General features: G+C 38.2%; 1 protein-coding gene across 7 annotated transcripts in view; it reads right to left on the bottom strand.

The window, feature by feature from the left end:
- RAB27A (RAB27A, member RAS oncogene family) overlaps positions 1–18,654 on the bottom strand; it is a 75,472-nt gene that overhangs the window by 6,646 nt on the left and 50,172 nt on the right. For all 7 annotated transcript variants that reach the window (XM_042941969.1, XM_042941964.1, XM_042941968.1 and 4 more), the window contains 3 exons: positions 15,565–15,650; positions 13,276–13,379; positions 7,029–7,152 (listed from right to left, as the gene is read on the bottom strand). In XM_042941969.1, the coding sequence (XP_042797903.1) occupies positions 7,029–7,152; positions 13,276–13,379; positions 15,565–15,650 (314 nt within the window). The remainder of the gene's footprint in view (positions 1–7,028; positions 7,153–13,275; positions 13,380–15,564; positions 15,651–18,654) is intronic.

The following is an 18,654-nucleotide window of genomic DNA, read 5'->3' as shown; positions in this document are numbered from 1 at the left end:
GCAGAAATAGGTTAGGTTACAAAAGTTTGTTTGTAATTTTGTTGTTTAACACTAAGAACACATCATCCCATAGAAACACTGTCACTGAGTCATGAGACAGTCATAACTCCAAGAGACCTGAGCAGCATTATCAACATTAAACTCTCAAACTATCTTAAAACTACTGATTTAATCCACAATGTACCTGATCTACAGAACTACCCTAAATCCTAGTACCTGGGACCATGCTATGCTTCCTTCCTACATCAGGGATGGCTCACTCGGATCCATCCTTGCCGGAGTTCTTCATGCCCCAAAGCATCTGCCTACCTTGAGTCCTCATCAGATCCCTAATTCCCCCAAGTGATCTTCACCAAATGCAGAGAGAACTGGACCTTATTTCACTGATTAATACTAAGATAGAAATGATTGATGCCTCTAGCAGATCAATAAGCTATTGTCTAATATAGTTGCTAACTTAAATATTTAATTGGTAGAACTTCAAGGTATATGAATTAGGTTACAAACTTTCAAGTCACTCATGTTGCTATAGTACATCTTTTAATAAGATGTACTTTAAATTTTAATTCCAAATTCAAGCAACACCATCTCAGTCAAGTATATTTTCTTGCCATTTGTGAAGCTCCAGGTCATGGGACCAGGAGTCTGGTTAACAACCTTAATCTTTAGACTAATCATTCAGAGTCTTCCTTAGAAGACTCTGGGGCAATGCGGTTTTTGTTTCTACAGGAATAAATGACTGCTAAAATTCACTCCTCTCTGCTCTCTGATAGTTACGCTGCCAGAGAAGCAAATGAGATCCACAGAGAAGACCCTGAAATAAGACTATCTTTCCACAATAAGTGGTGCTCCAGAAACAGACATGTGCCTTTGAGTTCACATTTGAAAACTGGACTGTCTTGCTTGTCCTAAGGGCAAAGATGAATCTAGTGGATGCAGTTAGTACTGTTTTTATGTCCTTATCTTCTTGATGTTCACTTTTAGAAGGCATTCAGGCTACATTATCCAAACACTTCTCCATATCTGTAAAGAGGATAACCGTGGTTCATGGGGTCATTGCGGTAAGGAGAAATTGACATAATACATGTAAAGGGCTTACTTAGCACAAGCCTAGCATCCAAAAAGTGCTCAATAAATGATGATCTAATGGGTTTTTTCTACTCTAAGAATAATATTCTGCTTTTCCGAAAACTTATTAGGCAAAAAATTTTAAAAATTAGCTTAAATTCAAGAGGATCAATTCCCCTTTTAACCACAGAAATAGTGATATTGTCCCTTCTCTCCACATGGTGGTGCTAATGTAGCATTACTAGAGGCAGTATTACCAAACTTGTGAAAAAACCCTGTGCAGCTACCTGTGATATCAGTCCAAAAATAACCACTCAATAGTCATTTGGAATGCATGCAGAATCCAATTTTGGTATATTTTTTAAAAGAAATAGATTAATCACAAATTTTAAAATAAATAAAATGAGCAAAATGGCTAACTACTTCAAATCAATGAGGGGGGGTATTATGATCATTTACAGTTGTTCACCAGGATATCAAGATCCTGCTCATGCCATAGATCAGGATCCACATCAGGCTGGTTTCCTTTCTACTACTTATTTCCACAAAACTAGAAGACCCTAGATTACAGTTAGAGGTTGTCAAAAATGAAAGCAAGTATATTTGAGGGTTCTTTCAAATGGTTCTAGTTATTTGGCTCCAGTATGGATCCAGATATTATGGAGAAATTTTTTACTAAATTACATAATTAGTCTCACTACTTTTCAAAGTCTGTTGAATGCTAAATGAACAACCATGTATAAGAAAGGGCTGGTTTATGGACTGTTTCAAACTAGGAGGTTGTGCCAAATAAAATCTAGATCCTGTAATGAGTTGTGTGGGGTTCTGAAAAAGTTTGCATGTTTAGTTTCAGCTTATGTGTGTGGTTTTAAACATGCCCAATAATACATCAATGTTTCTTGTATAAAGGAAGGATGTCATGAAGTATGCAAAGAATCAAATTATTTGACATCAAGCTATTCATACCACATTTCATCTAGTTCAACGCACAAAGGACACTAAGTATGCTCCTGAGCTAAGCCACTTGAACCCCAGAAATAGCCTGTACTCAATAATGTTGTAAATAAATGTTTTTAACACATCTTTTAATCCAGAAACTCTTGAGCAACTTCCTCATCAATAGCTCACAGCCTCCAGTGGGGAAAAAGTTGTCTTAAATTTGCTGCCTTTAAGGAAGTAGATCTTAAAAGTTCTCATTAGATGAAAAAAATTGTAATGATATGTGGTGATGGATGTTAACTTATTGTGGTGCTCATTTTGCAACACATGTATCAAATCATCCCATTGTACACCTAAAACTAATACAATGTTATATGTCAATTATTACTCAATTTAAAAAAATTGCTACCCGTTCCTCTGTACGACACATGAAATATGTACATTCAATTTTCACTCCTTTCTTGTAGTCACATTTTTTTCTATTTCTTTCAACTCTGAATCACGAACAAAAGGGTTGTAATGACCACCAACTAACCTGTGTGAAAAAAGAAGAGTCTGGGAGGGTATTTGGATGCAGCCATTTTTACTCACAAAGTCCTTGCCTGCCCACTTGTGGTGGATACTCTCTCAGTACCAACCCCAGAGTCCCTTCCCAGTCTATACCACAGCTGATTTAATCAACTGTGAAAGAAAAACATTCCTCTCTAAAACATGGATTTTCCAATGATGCGTCATTGAGCACATTTCCCTCACCCATCCATGGTACAGTAGACAACTGCTTCACATTCTGTGCATAATGATTTGTCCAACTATACTGTCAAGGAAAATATCCACCAGCATGCACGTCTGATAGTAACCTGACATCTATGCCAGTGGTTCTCAAAGTGCTATCTTCAGCCACCTGCAGAAGCAGCATCCAGGGATCGGAAACAAATTTCTGGGTTCCAGCCCAGATCTACTGAAACAGAAACTCCTTGTGGGGGGTGCCTGGGTGGCTTAGTCTGTTAAGCATCCGACTTCAGCTTACATCATGACCTCAGAGTTCCTGAGTCCAAGCCGAGCATCAGGCTGTCAATGCAGAGCCCACTAGGGACCCTCTGTCCCCTGTTCTCTCTGCCCCTCCCCCCCGCGCACACGCGGGCGCGTGTGTGTTTGTGTGTGCGTTATGTGTGTGTGTGTGTGCGCGTGCACGCACAAGCTCTGTCTCCCTCTCTCTCTCTCTAGCTCTCCCTCTCTCAAAAATAAAAAATATATATATATTAAAAAATAAAATAAAGAAACTCCTTGGGACCCAGCATTCAGGTGATTCTGAACCGCACTACACTAAGGCTTGAAATCCCATAGTATCACCTCAAAGAGAATGTTGCCAATACTGGATTCTGCTTCCTCTTCTAACATATTTGACTTTGTAGCTATTTTTTCAAGTGTTTCAGCAACTGTAGACTGTAATTGTTTTGACTGGCAGCAGTACAAGTTTGAGCAAACCTGCTTTACTCTTTTCTCTGACTGCATTGACAATTTTATTCAATATAACATACTAGAAAGTATTATTTTGCACTTGTTCTAGACAAACCTAAATATTATAGGGAATTACAGGTAAACGGATTATTAATCTACTAAAAATAAAACTTCTGATATTCTTCATCATGCATTCGATTCACCCTTTCCATTTTTGACTACCCCATGAAATCCTTATTCTCAGATCTACTGTCCTTGCAGACACAGACTTATGTTCCATATTTGTACTGTAACATGGTCTTTATTACGTTTTCAAAGTTTTTCTAAGACAAAGTCTTTCTCCAAATGCATGTATATTTAAGAGAACCATTTGTGAGCCAATGATCCTTTTTCAGGAACTGGGGAGAAAAGTAGCACAATAGGAACAGAAAATGCAAATTTATCAAATATACAAATGATATCAAGATGTATCATAAACTGTACCCTATTTTATGACTTTTAGCATAGAGATAAACTGACCAACATAGCCCTTTAGTACAGCCAATGAAAATGTTAATGATTAAAAATGAAAAAAAGATTCTGTGAAAATAATCATTAAACTTAGATGTCAAATTTATGAAATGCATATGCACTAAACTGTTTCATTATAGCTCCTCCTGAAATTGCCAAAAAGCCTACAGAACTTAATTCCTAAGAAAATTTTGTTTCCATTCCTTTCCATTCTTCTCCAATAGATTCCATAATCTTATGTGCTAATCCCTTCTCTCATTTTAACTTAATTCAGAAACTTTAGATTGAGTCCCTCTTATGAAGTACTCCCCAGAGCTTGTGAGCTGGACACAGATGAAAGACAATCCCTGTCTCCCTACAATCCCAGATTCCCCCTACAGACAGAAGGCGATGTTGGGCTCTTTGATACCAGGGAGGATGTGGAATCCTGAGAACCAGAACAGAGGAAATAAACAAAAGGCTGAAAAAGCCCAGAGCGGGGAGAAGTCAATCCTGGCTCCCCTCCAGTACTTGAGAACATACTTGTTGGATCTAGCTAGCTCCCCTAGATGCCCTACCTCTTTTGGCTTCATTCACATACTTCTCAAGAGCATGGTCTAGGTCCATGGTTTCCATTGCTTCATCGCTCACTTCCTCCTCACCTACTTGCAACATAGCTTCCAGGTCCCAGTTTCGACACTTCAGTATTCTCATTGGTATCTGGCCCTCCCCCTTTCCTTTGCACTACATTCATTACAGGAGTGCCTCTCAAGAATAGATGAGCATATCAGAATCTCCTGTGGGGCTCTGCCAGCCTCCACCTCAGAATCACTACTCCAGACCAAGTGTGTCAGAAGCTCAGAGGTGAGGCCCAGATCTGAGTATTTGTTAATAGCACCAGAGGTACTTTTAACATGACAATTAAGTGGAGAGCTTTTAAAAGACATCAATGTCCAGGCCCCTGCCTGTGGTGGTTTTGTAACAGGTCAACTTGGTTAGGCTGAACATTCCCCAGAATTTCCTTTCTAGTTAGGGTAGATCACAGGAGAGATGTGGGGGGTATTGGGGGGTGGAAGTAAAGCAGCTGCCACTCCGTAGCTCTCATACATTGTTGCTCACCTTCTGGCTCATCTCGTTGGCATAAACCAGCAAACACACCTCTACCTGCTTCACCTTCCCCAAGATCCTCTCAGTTTCTCCAGCTCCTGGGCCAAGTGAGTGTGCCTAGCTCTGTGCCAAAGGTCCCTGGCTTCTCTAAGCTATCCACACCATCCAGGTCAGAGGCAGCAGGTACTGACATGGGTTTCATGTGTCATTATGGGTCCTAGATGGTGTTTCCTGGTGCTCTCTCTCATCTTAGACCCACCTTCCCTTCCTGACTTCCTGTCCTGTGGACTTCAAGCTTCAGCATTAGAAACAACACTTTACAGAAACTGTTTAACCAGCTCCCACAAATCCCTGTAACAAATTTTTTTAGGTATACTTTTCTTCGATTGAATCTTGCCTAATAAACTGCTCCAGGTCAATTATTTCAGAAGCTCAGAGGTAAGGCCCAGACACAAGCATTTGTTAAAAGCTCCTCAGATTTTTTTTTTTTTTTTTTTTGTATCTAAATAAAGATTTTGAGAGAGAAAGAGCATGCGCACAGGAAGGGGGAAAGGGCAGACAGAAAGGATCCCAAGCAGGCTTTGTGCCAGCAGTGCTGAGCCCAACGTAGGGACTGAACTCACAAACCCATGAGATCATGACCTGAACCAAAACCAAGACTCAGGATACTTAACTGACTGAGCGAACACAGGTGCCTGGCTCCTCAGGTGATTCTAACACAGTTAAGCACCACCTATCCTACAGTGAAAACCTCCACACCCTACTGCAAATCTGTGCCAGGGTAAGCTAATATAGTTGATGGGAATACACACAGCTCCTCAGCCCCACCCTGCCTTGCCCCACCCCTAGAATTAAGAAAGACTTAAAATCCTGCTCTGCCCCACCCTGTCTCTAGTCTTTCCTCCCTCCATTTCACCCCACCCACCCACCACCCTAGACTGATATAGACAAGTACTTATCACATGCTTCCATGTTCAAAGGCTTTCAGCAACTTCCTGTCCCCCAGGAGATTAAGCCTACTCTCCTTATCTGGTATTCAAAACTGTCCCCAGACTCTGGCTTCTTCCCGCCTGGCCAAACTATCCTTCTACTCCCTTCCCAATGTGACCCCTATCCTCCAGTGTTTTCTGGTCCTCCATCAATCCAAGGAAGAACAAAGCAGTTGTCACAAGTAAAAAGAGAAAGTGCCTCCTCTGGCCTCCTTGGATTCTGCCTAACAACCAGGACCAGTAGCATCTCCTGCACACCACACCACCTCTCTCTCTAACCTCCCTTCCTTCTCAACTCCACTTGCTGCCTCCTGCTTACATCAAGGGTAATTAATGCATACACATTTGAGTTCTCATTGTATTAGAGGGAGAAACAAAGTAGAGCACAAATTCCTTTGTAGAGGTGCCCTGACATGTTTAACAAGCGGAGGCTAACCCCTTCTTTCATGGCCAATTAATGCTGTTGCTACTGTGATCCTATTCCGGAGCTCAAGGAAGACAGTATTTAGATGATTCTCTACAACAAAACCACAACCTAAACCAAGGGGATCCTCACACTCCTCTCCCAGCATAGAAATTTCAAAGCCAATAGGCCTGCTTGTATTCTGGGGCTCTCTACAGCAGCACATGAACTGGCTTTGCAATTTTTTTGCTGAATAGAGATAATTTTCTTATCCCCTGCATCTCCTACTTGCATCTTGGGAAAGCAGCCTTATAGAATTAGGGCATTTGCACTCAAATGTGTCTTTCTTCAAACACTATGAGATTGAGAAAATGGTACTGAAAGAGTAAATTAAAGCCCTCGCCCAGTGTTTTTCCTATATTTTCACATATTAATATGCAAAGTAGGTATTTATACCTCCCAAGGCTTACATCCGAGTGTGCTGATTTTTTGCTTTTGTATTTTCTATTACCCATTCATGTGCTAATGTTTGAATTGGAAATGTTTTCTCTAGATTTCTCCACAGAAACACTCACCCATATTTCTCTGCAAGTCCTCTTGCGTCTTCCTCTTTTACTACTCTCTGGTCTTCTAGATCACTCTTATTTCCACATAACACTATATCTGGGTTTTCACAATATGCATGCATTTGTAGCTGGCCTATAAGAAAAATTATTATAGGAAAATAAGTGTACAGTCAGTGGAAAATATATGCAAAAGTGCTTCAAAACTGTAAATGGATAGAGAGACATAAATGATATAATGCTTTCAAAAGCATTAATAACCTAATCAACAAAACCGAATGGATGGGACAGATATGTAAAACTTATCCTTAAGTTCATACCTCACCTTATTTAAATATCAGAGAGGAGTGGGATAAGTTGCTAACCCTCCAAAAGTATGTACGTGCATGTGGCAACCACGGGCATACACCCATGAGGCTATCTTTCTGTTGAAGGCCATTTGAAAAATACTTGGAAAATTTTAGTACTTACTGCTAATCTTAAAGCTCTGTTTTTCCTATGGTTTCTTTCCATGCAACAACATTTTTAAGAGAACGGTCTTCATACAAACTAGCTTGTTTCTCTCTGAAATGTTTTTCACATTTTTCTATTATCCTAAAGCAGAATCGATTCAATTAAAATAAACAAGATACAAGATTGAGAGAAAATTTAGAATAAATAATAAATGATTCTGTCACCAGAACCAAGAGGAAGCCGGAGACTATAATTCTTATTCCACAGCTTTTATTTCTTTTCACCTGAAAACCCGTAAATGGGCATAATTTTAAAAAGCAATTAAACAAATCTTATTTCTTATTCATCACACCCCATAACAAAATTAAAGCAGCCCAAACTTTCACATTAAGACATACCTCAAAGTTGGTATAGCCTATTTTTATCATGGTTAACCAGAATAGTGTTGACATTTTAGTTCCTCATTACAAAGTCATGTTCATTATATCTTATCAAGAGAAAATCTAGTCGGCAAGCATTCACTGATCATTAACATAGGCCAGATACTTGGTGCAGAATTTCAGAGCCCTGGCCTTTGCCTTCAAGGAACAATCGGGCAACAAGGCCTATACAGGCAAAACCAAACTGTGTTTCCACTGACTGCCATGCCCTTTCTTTCCTCCAGGCTGGTACACATTCTGTCCCCATGTGCTTGAACACCCAGCCACAACCTTCCTTCCAGGAATCTTGACCATTCTTTTAAGACTTGACTCTCAGTTACCTCTACTGTGAAACCTTTCTGGTCTCCAGAGAGTCTCTGTGTTCTATTAACCCATGTGTCCAGTGTCATGATTATGAACATGAACTCAGAACAGACTGTCTAAGGTTGAATCCTGGCCCGCCATTTACTAGCTGTGTGACCCTGACCAAGTTGTTTCCCCATCTGTAAATGGTAATAATAATGGTACTTACTTCATAGGGTTAAGGTGTGGATTAAATGAGTTAATTCAGTGATTCTCCAAGAAAGGTCCATGGACCAGCAACCTCACCATCACTAGGGAACTTACTACAAATGCAAATTCTCAGATCCCACCCCAGATCTATTGAATCAGGAATGCTGGATCTGGGGCCCAGAATCCGCGTTTTCATAAGCCCTCTGGGTGATCCAGATGCACATTTGAGAACCACTAAGTTAATCTTTAAAGCATTTAGAAGTGCTAGGTGAGTATTACCAGTAATGATGTTTAATAGTGTTTATTTTGGAGACTCTGGTAAGTGTGATTATTGGCGATTTTTATTTCTTCCTGATTTTTCTACAAACACTGACTTACTTATATAAAAAGTAAAGTTATCAATTCTTTTAAAAATCTCACTGAAGAAAAAGGCAAATACATAAAAACCTACTACAACCTATTATGCTAAAAATCCTCAAAGTAGTACAAAATAGAAGCTAAGAGGAAAAAAGTTTAATACAACTACAGTTATCACAGAAAATTTCATGGAGGCCATAATTTCCCAGATTTTAAAGAGTAAGTAGAACTCCAACCAGTTTAAAAAAGGGTGGAGTGGGGGGGGGGGGGGTAGAAGGGGCTTTTCCCTGAGGTCCAGGAAGACAGATGAGTGAATCCAACACTGCCTGATTCCTTTCAGATTTCGGATTTAGGCTTAGAGGACTCAGCTCTCTGTTCAGTCTCCTGATTCAGCAGGGCTCACCTTTGTATGTATCCCCTTCCCAAAAGGGCATGGAGAGAATCGGAGTCAAAAGAAAAGGCACTGCCAGTACAGGTCTGGAGAATCAAAGGGAGGACACAGACCTCCTCTCCCCAGGCTAATCAGAGTCCAGGAATCAGCTGTTTAATGCAACAGTACCTTTGTTCTGATATGTACCCCACCCCCCAAAAAGAAGAAATGAATGATCCGTGTAATACTCAAAATGCTAATGGAGGAAAAATAAAACGTATACATAATAAATTTTTATTCCCAATTAAGATTTGATACTATTACTTCTGACCCTGAACATTATAACTTTCTTTTTTTTAAAGATGGGTTGGGGGGGGGGGGAATATTTTCCATTGAAGATATGAAATCCTCAAAATGTATATGTTTTCTTTACCTGTAAGAATTCTTTTACACTATAAGGAAAACAAAATAACATGCATACATTACACATAATTTCACATAACTTTGTTATTTACCTAATTAGCTAAAAAATCCAGATAGACAAGATTTATCTGTCTCAGAGTTTCCATTTCTATCAGTGAGCAGGGGCAGAGAGAGAGGGAGACACAGAATCTGAAACAGGCTCCAGGTTCTGAGCTGCCAGCACAGAGCCCGACGTGGGGCTTGAACTCACTAACCGCAAGATCATGACCTGAGCTGAAGTCGCATGCTCACCCAACTGAGCCACCCAGGCAGCCCCAGAATTTGTTCTAACGATACTGAAAAGAAGATGAGAAGCAAGGTCTGAAAATAAAGGACTAAAAATAGCCACCATCATTCAGCTGTAAGAGAAATAATGAGGTATGCAACACGGGCATTAACAAAGTCAAGTCCAGGAAGCATAACTAAATTTGGGGAAACTATACTTAAAATATTAAATAGCTCTTCAACTGGTAATGATCAATTTAGTTGAGAAAGTGCATAAAAGGCTACTGAACTTGGGGCGCCTGGGTGGCTCAGTTGGTTAAGCGTCTGACTTGGGCTCAGGTCATGATCTCATGGTTTGTGAGTTCCAGCCCCTCCACCCCCACCCCGTCAGGCTCTGTGTTGACAGCTAGGAGTCTGGAGCCTGCTTTGGATTGTGCATCTCATTCTCTCTGTGCTCTGTCTCTCTCTGTCTCTCAAAAATAAATAAATGTAAAGAAAAAAATTTTAAAAAGCCTATTGATCTGAAAGCAAAAATTCCATGTCCTCAGAGAAGTCAACTACTATTTAAGGCCCAGAGTCCTCATCCTAAAATAAAGACACGCCACCTGCCTGAATCTTCTCCCAGAGCTTGTGAGGACCAGATACAAAGTATGGGAAAACCTTTTAAAATCACAATACACCACAGAAATTACTTATTTAAAAACTGGTTCTTAAAAACAAGGTTTTCTACTATCAAAATCACAGCCAATGACCCTTTTATAATACCAAAACACCAAGTTGTTTTAAATGGTAGGTATTTTTTTTTTTTTGTATTCTGATTTAATGGTCATGTTGTATTTTTTAACATTTAGAAACATATTTAATAACCTCCTCTAAAACTCTGCTATATTCAATATTAAAGACATTGATTTATATTTCCAGAATTCAGTTCATTTGTTCCTTGCTTCCTTCCTTCCATAAATACATAAAAAGCACATTTAATTTCTACTGTATTCTAGGCAACATGCTTGGTGCTAAAAAGACATACACAAATCAGAGTTTAACAGATTCATGTAAGAAAGACATGTTAACAAGTATAGCAATTTAGCATACATCATAATAAAAATATGTACAAACTATTATGGCAATTTAAAGAAGAAATGCATAATATTGCATGGGGGTCATGAAATTTACATTTAAGCAAACACTCTGAAAATGAGGAGATGCTTCCTCATGAGACATAGGAGAAGGGCAACTCAGTGGTAAAAACGAAAGTAAAATTACAGAAGCAAAGATCAGTGAGCCATCAGCTGAAGATGAGAATGACAGCCAGTGGCACATTTTGAAGCATCTTGTAATGCATGTAAAATATCTGGTACTTTATCATGGGCCACAGGAAGCCATTGAAACATTTTAATGAGATCATATTTATCTTCTAGAATAATAATTCTGGCAGCCATGTGGAGAGTAGATTTGAGGGAGATGAAACTAGAGTTAAGACAACAAATTACGATATTAGACTAGGTCAGGTAAGAAATAATGAAAATGTAGTCTAGAAACTGTCAGAGATAGACTTGTGAACCATGGGTGTCATGCTTAAGAGCATGGTCCCAGGAGCTATACATTCACTTACTAGCCACATAATCTTGGATAAACCAGTATCTTTCTGTCTCATTGTGCTTGTCTGAAAATGGAGCTAAAAGTGTTAATGTATATTAATGATTTAGGATAGTATTCAAGAGATCTTATTCATTAATATTAATGTTAAGTACAAGGATCAGGTTTTTTTGTTGTTGTTGTTTTGGTTTTATTTTATTTTATTTTAACTTGTTTTTTTATTTTTTTAAATTTACATCCAAATTAGTTAGCATATAGTGCAACAATGATTTCAGGAGTAAATTCCTTAGTGCCCCTTACCCATTTATCCCATCCCCCTCCCACAACCCCTCCATTAACCCTCAGTTTGTTCTCCATATTTATGAGTCTCTTTTGTTTTGTCCCCCTCCCTGTTTTTATATTATTTTTGTTTCCCTTTCCTTACGTTCATCTGTTTTGTCTCTTAAAGTCCTCATATGAGTGAAGTCATGTGATTTTTGTCTTTCTCTGACTAATTTCACTTAGTATAATACCCTCCAGTTCCATCCACGTGGTTGCAAATGGCAAGATTTCATTCTTTTTGATTGCTGAGCAATACTCCATTGTGTGTGTGTGTGTGTGTGTGTGTGTGTATGTATGTATGTATGTATGTGTGTATGTATATATATGTGTGTGTGTGTGTGTGTGTGTGTGTGTGTGTATCTTTTTCATCTTTATTTTTGAAATATTTTTTAAGGTGTAGAATTTTATTTTGGCAGGTATATTTTCACCTTACTAAAGATCACATTCCACTGAATACTGGCTTCCATTATTAGCATTAAGGAGCTAGCTATCAGTCTACTAACTGCCACTCATCGGACATAATCTTTGCTTATGACCACTTTCAAGACTGTTTGTCTTCAGTTCTTTGCGGGTTCACTGTGTGAACCATCACAGATAATACCATCAACAGATAAAAGTGTACATTTGCAAACTGTTATTTGATCAAGTAGCAGGATTTTAAGTGGCTACTAACCAATCATTTAAGAGATTAGGATCTCTGCAAAGAGCCAAGATGAAGGTGTGTGTGTGTGTGTGTGTGTGTGTGTGTGTGTGTGTGTGTGTGTAGTACTGGTGACCATTTTTGCAAATGTAATTCTAGAGTCTTCCATCATGGGTCTTCCTGCCCAGTGCTCTGGCCCTAAAGGCAGAAAAGGGACCTCGGAGTACAGAAGAGACATGGAGCTGGGGGTATGATCTGCAAAGCCTTCAAAACATATTTATATCTATGTGATGTATGTGTTAAGCCCTGGGATGATACAAGTCCTCACAGTATACGACAGGCAAGCAGATACTTAAAGATTTATCTTCTCTGGGCTTCTGTCTCCTTATCTATCAAATGGGGCTAACAGCACCCTCTGTGGAAAAGCCAAAGTGATTACATGCAAAGTGCTGCCATGTGCCTATAGGATAAGAAGTACCCAGCAAAGGGGTGCCTGGGTGGCTCAGTCAGTTAAGCCTCTGGCTCTTGATTTCAGCTCAGTCATAATCTCACAGCTTGTGGGTTTGAGCCCCCCGTCAGGCTCCACATTGACAGAGCTTGCTTGGGATTCTCTCTCTCCCTCTCTCTCTCTGCCTCTCCCCGCCTCTCCCCTGCTTGCTCTCGCTCTCTCTCTCTCAAAATAAATAAACATTTCTTTAAAACACTTATAAAAAAAAAAAAAAAAGAAGTGGTGAGCAAATCAAAGTTAACATTACCAGGAAAAGCACAGTATGTTAGTTATCTTTGCCCCTCAAGTAAAACCTTAGGAGCTCCTCCAAAACAACTTGCACCAAAAGTAGAATATAAGAGGGCATTTTATTATGGGAAGTGGGCAGTGGGAGACAGGGAAACAGTAACACTTACTTATCCAGTTTCTGACATTGAGGAAACTTTGCTCATTTGTCAGATCAAAAAGCAGAAGAAACCCCATAGCATCTCTGAAGAATGCTGTTGTCAAGCTACGAAACCTAGGAACATAAAAGCAGATTGGTCACCTAAATCATGGCCTCACTCCTGAAATATAAAACTAGCAGCAATTCCCTCAGCTCTTCCAATAATTCATCAACAACAAATTAGGTGTTTAATAATGTGCCATAATTTCTAATAACTTCACATTATACATGCATATGGTACCTCTTAACTATACAAGATTTAACAAAGTGTGCTATAATAGATCATTTTATCAGTATAAAGGTATATATATATAATCAATGATATTGGGTATCTTATAAAATATGGTAAAGAGATATCTAGAGCTAGAAAGAATATTTCAAAACATACTGATACTTTCCAAAAATTATATTTGGAATTTTCTTTTAAAATAAAAACAATCTTGGAGCACTTAGGTGGCTCAGTCAGTTAAGCGGCCAATTTCAGCTCAGGTCATGATCTCACAGTTTGTGAGTCTGAGCCCTGCAACAGGCTCTGTGCTGACAGCTCAGTGCCTGGATCCTACTTTGGATTCTGTGTCTCCCTCCCTCCCTCTCTCTCTGTGCCTCCCCTGCTCGTGCAGTCTCTGTGTTTCTCTCAAAAATAAATAAACATTAAAAAATTTAAATAAAAACAATCTTATAGAGAACTGATCGTTACCTGAGGGGAGGTGGGGGAAGAGATGGGTGAAATAGATTAAGAAATTAAGAATACATTTCTCATGACGAGGACTGAGTAATGTATCGAACTCAGTATAGTGTATTGCTGAATCACTATATTGTATACCTGAAACTAATTTAACACTGTATGTTAACTATGCTGGAATTAAATGAATAAAAATAAATAAAATAAAAACAATCTGTTTAAGTTTTTAAAAATTAAAAAAAAGATAATGATATTCCAAAAGTGTATACTACAGTTATTTATCACTTACATAAATTTATGTGTTAATGGAGCATGTGATTTGAAAAAACAGTCTGCTGGACAGGGACCACAAGAACTAGCTCATGATACATTAGTCTGAGCCAAGAATGCACAGTACAATTAAGAGTTAATTAGGCCAAAAGCAATGGTGCCTGCTGTGTAGGTTTTCCTTGTCCTGAGAAAGTTCAACTTGCCCTGACATTGCAATGGGTTCCATAACCTTTTAATTTCAGTCTCTAAAGAAGTTTAATAACTCTGAAAAACATTTCTTTGGCTTCAAGATGGGAGTACTATTGACTCAGTCCCTAGCCTTTCTTGGTGCTCTCTTCCAAGGTTTTATCTAGCTATATCCTTTCTCTCTCCGTTTCAAGTCCGTTTCCATTTTACTTTTATGCAAAGCCTGCAACTGACAGGCATAGACTCTACGGAAAAGAATACTGACATCAATTTGTCATCTAATATATTTTAAATTTTCTCAAATATTTCTAGTGAACATTTTTACAAAAAAAAGAGTCCTTATCTTTTATAAATACCTACCAAAGTAGTTATAAATGAAAAAATCTGATATTTGGAATTTGCTTAAAAATAATTTAGGAGTGAGGGTAAAAAGAGGTGGAGGTATAAATGAAATGAGATAGGCCACAAATCGATGGCTGTTGAAGCTGGGAAATGTGTACATGATTTTATTATACTATCCTTTCCAGTATATATTTGAATATTTCCAGAATAAAAAGTTAAAAAACAAAAGAATACTTCAAGAAAACTAGAGAAAACAGCAGCTTCTAGCTAACTTAAAGAAATTTTTATCAAGATTTCATGTGACTTATCTTGATCAAGCAACCTCTGACCATATGAGTTAATTCCAATCAGATTTTCCATGAGATTTCAACAATCAAGAATAATGCATGCAATTCTACAATTGTCTTTGTGGCTGAGTAAACAGCAAAAGTAAATGGTGGAAAGTGTCTAAGCAAATGAGTAGAACGAGAATGGAGGAGGAAGAAAGAGAGAGGAGGGAGGAGGAGGAGGAGAAAGCAGGAAAAGAAAGAAGAAGAAAGAAGAAGAAAGACCATAAGTAAGATGGTCTATTTTCAAAAGGATTCAATTTTCTTCTGTCCTTGTATGAAGGACACATCATTACCATTTCGGATTGATAAATTTCCTGCTAATTTGGAAGTATGTCTTATCTAAGTACAAATCAACCAACCAGCTGGCCTTTTCCTGCTCAGGCACTGTGTGAAGAGCATAGCTGGTTTTCCCTTTCCTCCAGTAAGAAACACATAACTGAAGGTCTCATACCTCTCCTGCCCTGCTGTGTCCCATAATTGCAGGTGGATTCTCTGACCTCTGCCAATGGCTCCATCTGGCCCATTGGCTCTGTACACCTAAAATAGCAAAATGAAAAAAGAAAACTTTTGAGAACACTACTCTTCTTACTTTTCTATTCAGTAAAACTCCCATGAGCATCTAGACTCAAAAAAAAACCTCTGGAATACAACCTTGTTTGTATGTTATTCCAAACAATTATCTTTGGGTAATACAGTAATTTGTAATAAAACATAAATATACACGTTATATATTTTTATAAGTATATTATGAAATATATATAAATATCACATAATATGTATAAATAACAATAATCTGGGGAACTTGGGTGGCTTAGTTGGTTGAGCGTCCGACTTCAGCTCAGGTCATGATCTCACCGTTCATGAGTTTGAGCCCCGCATCAGCTCTCTGCTGTCAGCACAGAGCTCACTTCGGATCCTCTGTCTCCATCTCTCTCTCTCTCTCTCTCTCTCTCTCTCTGTCCCTCCCCCACTTGTGCATGCACATGTTCTCTCTCCCTCCCTCTCCCTCTCTCTCTCAAAAATAAATATTAAAGAAAGAAACAAAACATTAATCCACTCACCTTTCCTCAAAGTTCCCTCAGGTCACTAGTTTCAGAAAATATTACCTTTCTATGATTTTTCCCTATCCCATCTTTAAAAAGTACTCTAAAGCAATTTTATAGGAAGGACATCTTAAGATCTCTTCCTCCATTAAAGCAATGAAACACTGGCCAAAAATGTCAAAATCCACTTTTTCTAAACTCTGAGAATTAACAAAGGCTTGCAACATCCCAAGAAGAATCTATTCCATAAAAATGGCTGAATATCAGTAAAAACAGTAAACTTTGTGCTGTTTCAATTTATCTTATTCCCATCCCACTCTCCCCAGCTCCTTAGTAGCTTTGAAAACCAACAGATACATAACTATGGTAGCTGTGAAAACCATTAGCATAGTAGCCACTGAAAGGAGGCAGAACAGGTTTGGAGCTCTCCAAGTCTCATCCCCAGAGAACTGTCTGAAAGTTACCTGTAAATCTCCATTCCCAGGCCTTCACTTGACTTTGCCTGACTCAAAGCTTGCTCTATGATGATAACCTTACCCTTAGGACATTCGTTGAAAACAATCAGCAGCAATTATTTAATATCACAGCTACCAAAGGCAGCAATACCAACTGGGGCTAAATCTAACAAAAACAAAAAAAAACAAAACAAACAAACAAACAAACAAACAAAACAGGAAATGAGATGTCCATAGGGAGACTTGAAAAGCTCCAAAATGTTCCTTGGAATCTACTAGGCCACTTTCATGTATAGGACCATACATATGCTTGGAAAAGACTTGAAAAGACCCAATTCTCTATGGCTGACTTTGAGACTCTCTCAAGCAGGAAATGAAGGCTAAGGCAGAGTTGTAAACTGCCTGCAGGAACATTAGGCACATGTCCCACAATGGGTGCATGCATGCACATACACAATCTGTTGGAAAAGGCTGATAGACTTACTGGTTCAAAGAAACCTGTCCACTCATTGGCTTATCACTAAGTTAACTGAACAGAGACTTCAGTTAACTTCAGCACTAGAATTAGTAATGGGATAGAATTAGTCCCGGGATGTCACTAAATAAACAGCAGGAACAACAGCAACAAAAATAAAGAGCAAAAACAAGAACCTCTTAGGAAAGGGGAAGAATTTGATTGCCAGGTTTTATCATTTAAAATGTCCAGTTTTCAACAATGTTTATGAGACACCCAAAGAAACAGGAAAGTATGACTTATACACGGGGGGGGGGCGGGGCGCAGGGGAAGGGAGTGAAGAAATCAACAGAAGTCATCCCTAAGGAAGGCCAGATGTTGAAATTACTAGACATAGACTTGAAATCAGCTGTTATAAACATGTTCAAAGAACTAAAGGAAATCTTATCTAAAGAAATAAAGTATGGGAATAATGCCTCATTGAATACAGAATGTCAATAAAGACATAGATACTATAAAAAGTAAATAGAGATTCTGGAGTTAAAAATACAGTAAGTGAAGTGCAATATTCACTAGAGGGGCTCAATAGCAGACTTGAAATGGCAAAAGAAATAACCACTGATTTGAAGAGACAGGTCTGTTGAGATTATCTAGGCCATGGCACAAAAGGAAATAGAGTAAAGAAAAATGAACAGAGTTACAGAGACCTATGGAACCATCAAACATACCAACATATGCAAACTAGCAATCATATCAAAAGAAGACAGAGGCAGAAAAAATATTTGCAGAAATAATAGCCAAAAACATCCCAAAATTTGATGAAAAACATTTGTCTTCACATTCAAGAAACTCAGTGAGCTCCAAGAAGGATAAATTCATAGAGACTGACTAGACATATCATCATCAAACTGTCAAAATCCAAAGACAAAGAGAGAATCTTAAAAGCAGCAAGTAAAAAGTGATTCATCACATACAAGCAATAGAGGCCAAAAGGCAGTAGGAGGACATAATTAAAGTGCTGAAAGAATAAAGACTAATCAACCAACAATTCTATAGGCAACAAAGCTTTCATTTAAAATTGAATGATTAATTAAGACATCACCAGATACACAAAAACAGAAAATTCATCACTAGCATACTTGCCCTATAAGAAATAATAAAGATAATGCTTCAGGCTAAAATAAAAGGACACTAGGAAGCAAATAAAGTCCATAAAAAAGCAAACAACACCAGAAAGATAACTACATAAATATAAAAGAAAGTATAAATGCTTTTTTGTAATTCTTTTCTTCCATCTGATTTAAGTACAACTTCATGAGTAAGTACAAACCTGTTGATAGGCACACAACATATAAAGTTGTAATTTGTGTGACAATAACGGTGCAGAGGAGGGAGTAGGAAATGAAGTCCTATATAAGCACAGTTTCATTATAATATTGAAATTAAGTTGGTATTCATCAAAACTAGATTGTTATAAATTAAGATGATAATTGTAATGCTTAGTGGAACTATTAAAAAAATAACTCAAATATAGTAAAAATAATGGCAAGGGAGTTACAATAGTATACTAGTAAATATAGAACACAAAA

The sequence above is a fragment of the Panthera leo genome, chromosome B3, assembly GCF_018350215.1.
Source record: "Panthera leo isolate Ple1 chromosome B3, P.leo_Ple1_pat1.1, whole genome shotgun sequence".
NCBI classification, from domain to species: Eukaryota; Metazoa; Chordata; class Mammalia; order Carnivora; family Felidae; genus Panthera; species Panthera leo.
This window is presented reverse-complemented; position numbering and strand designations above follow the sequence as displayed.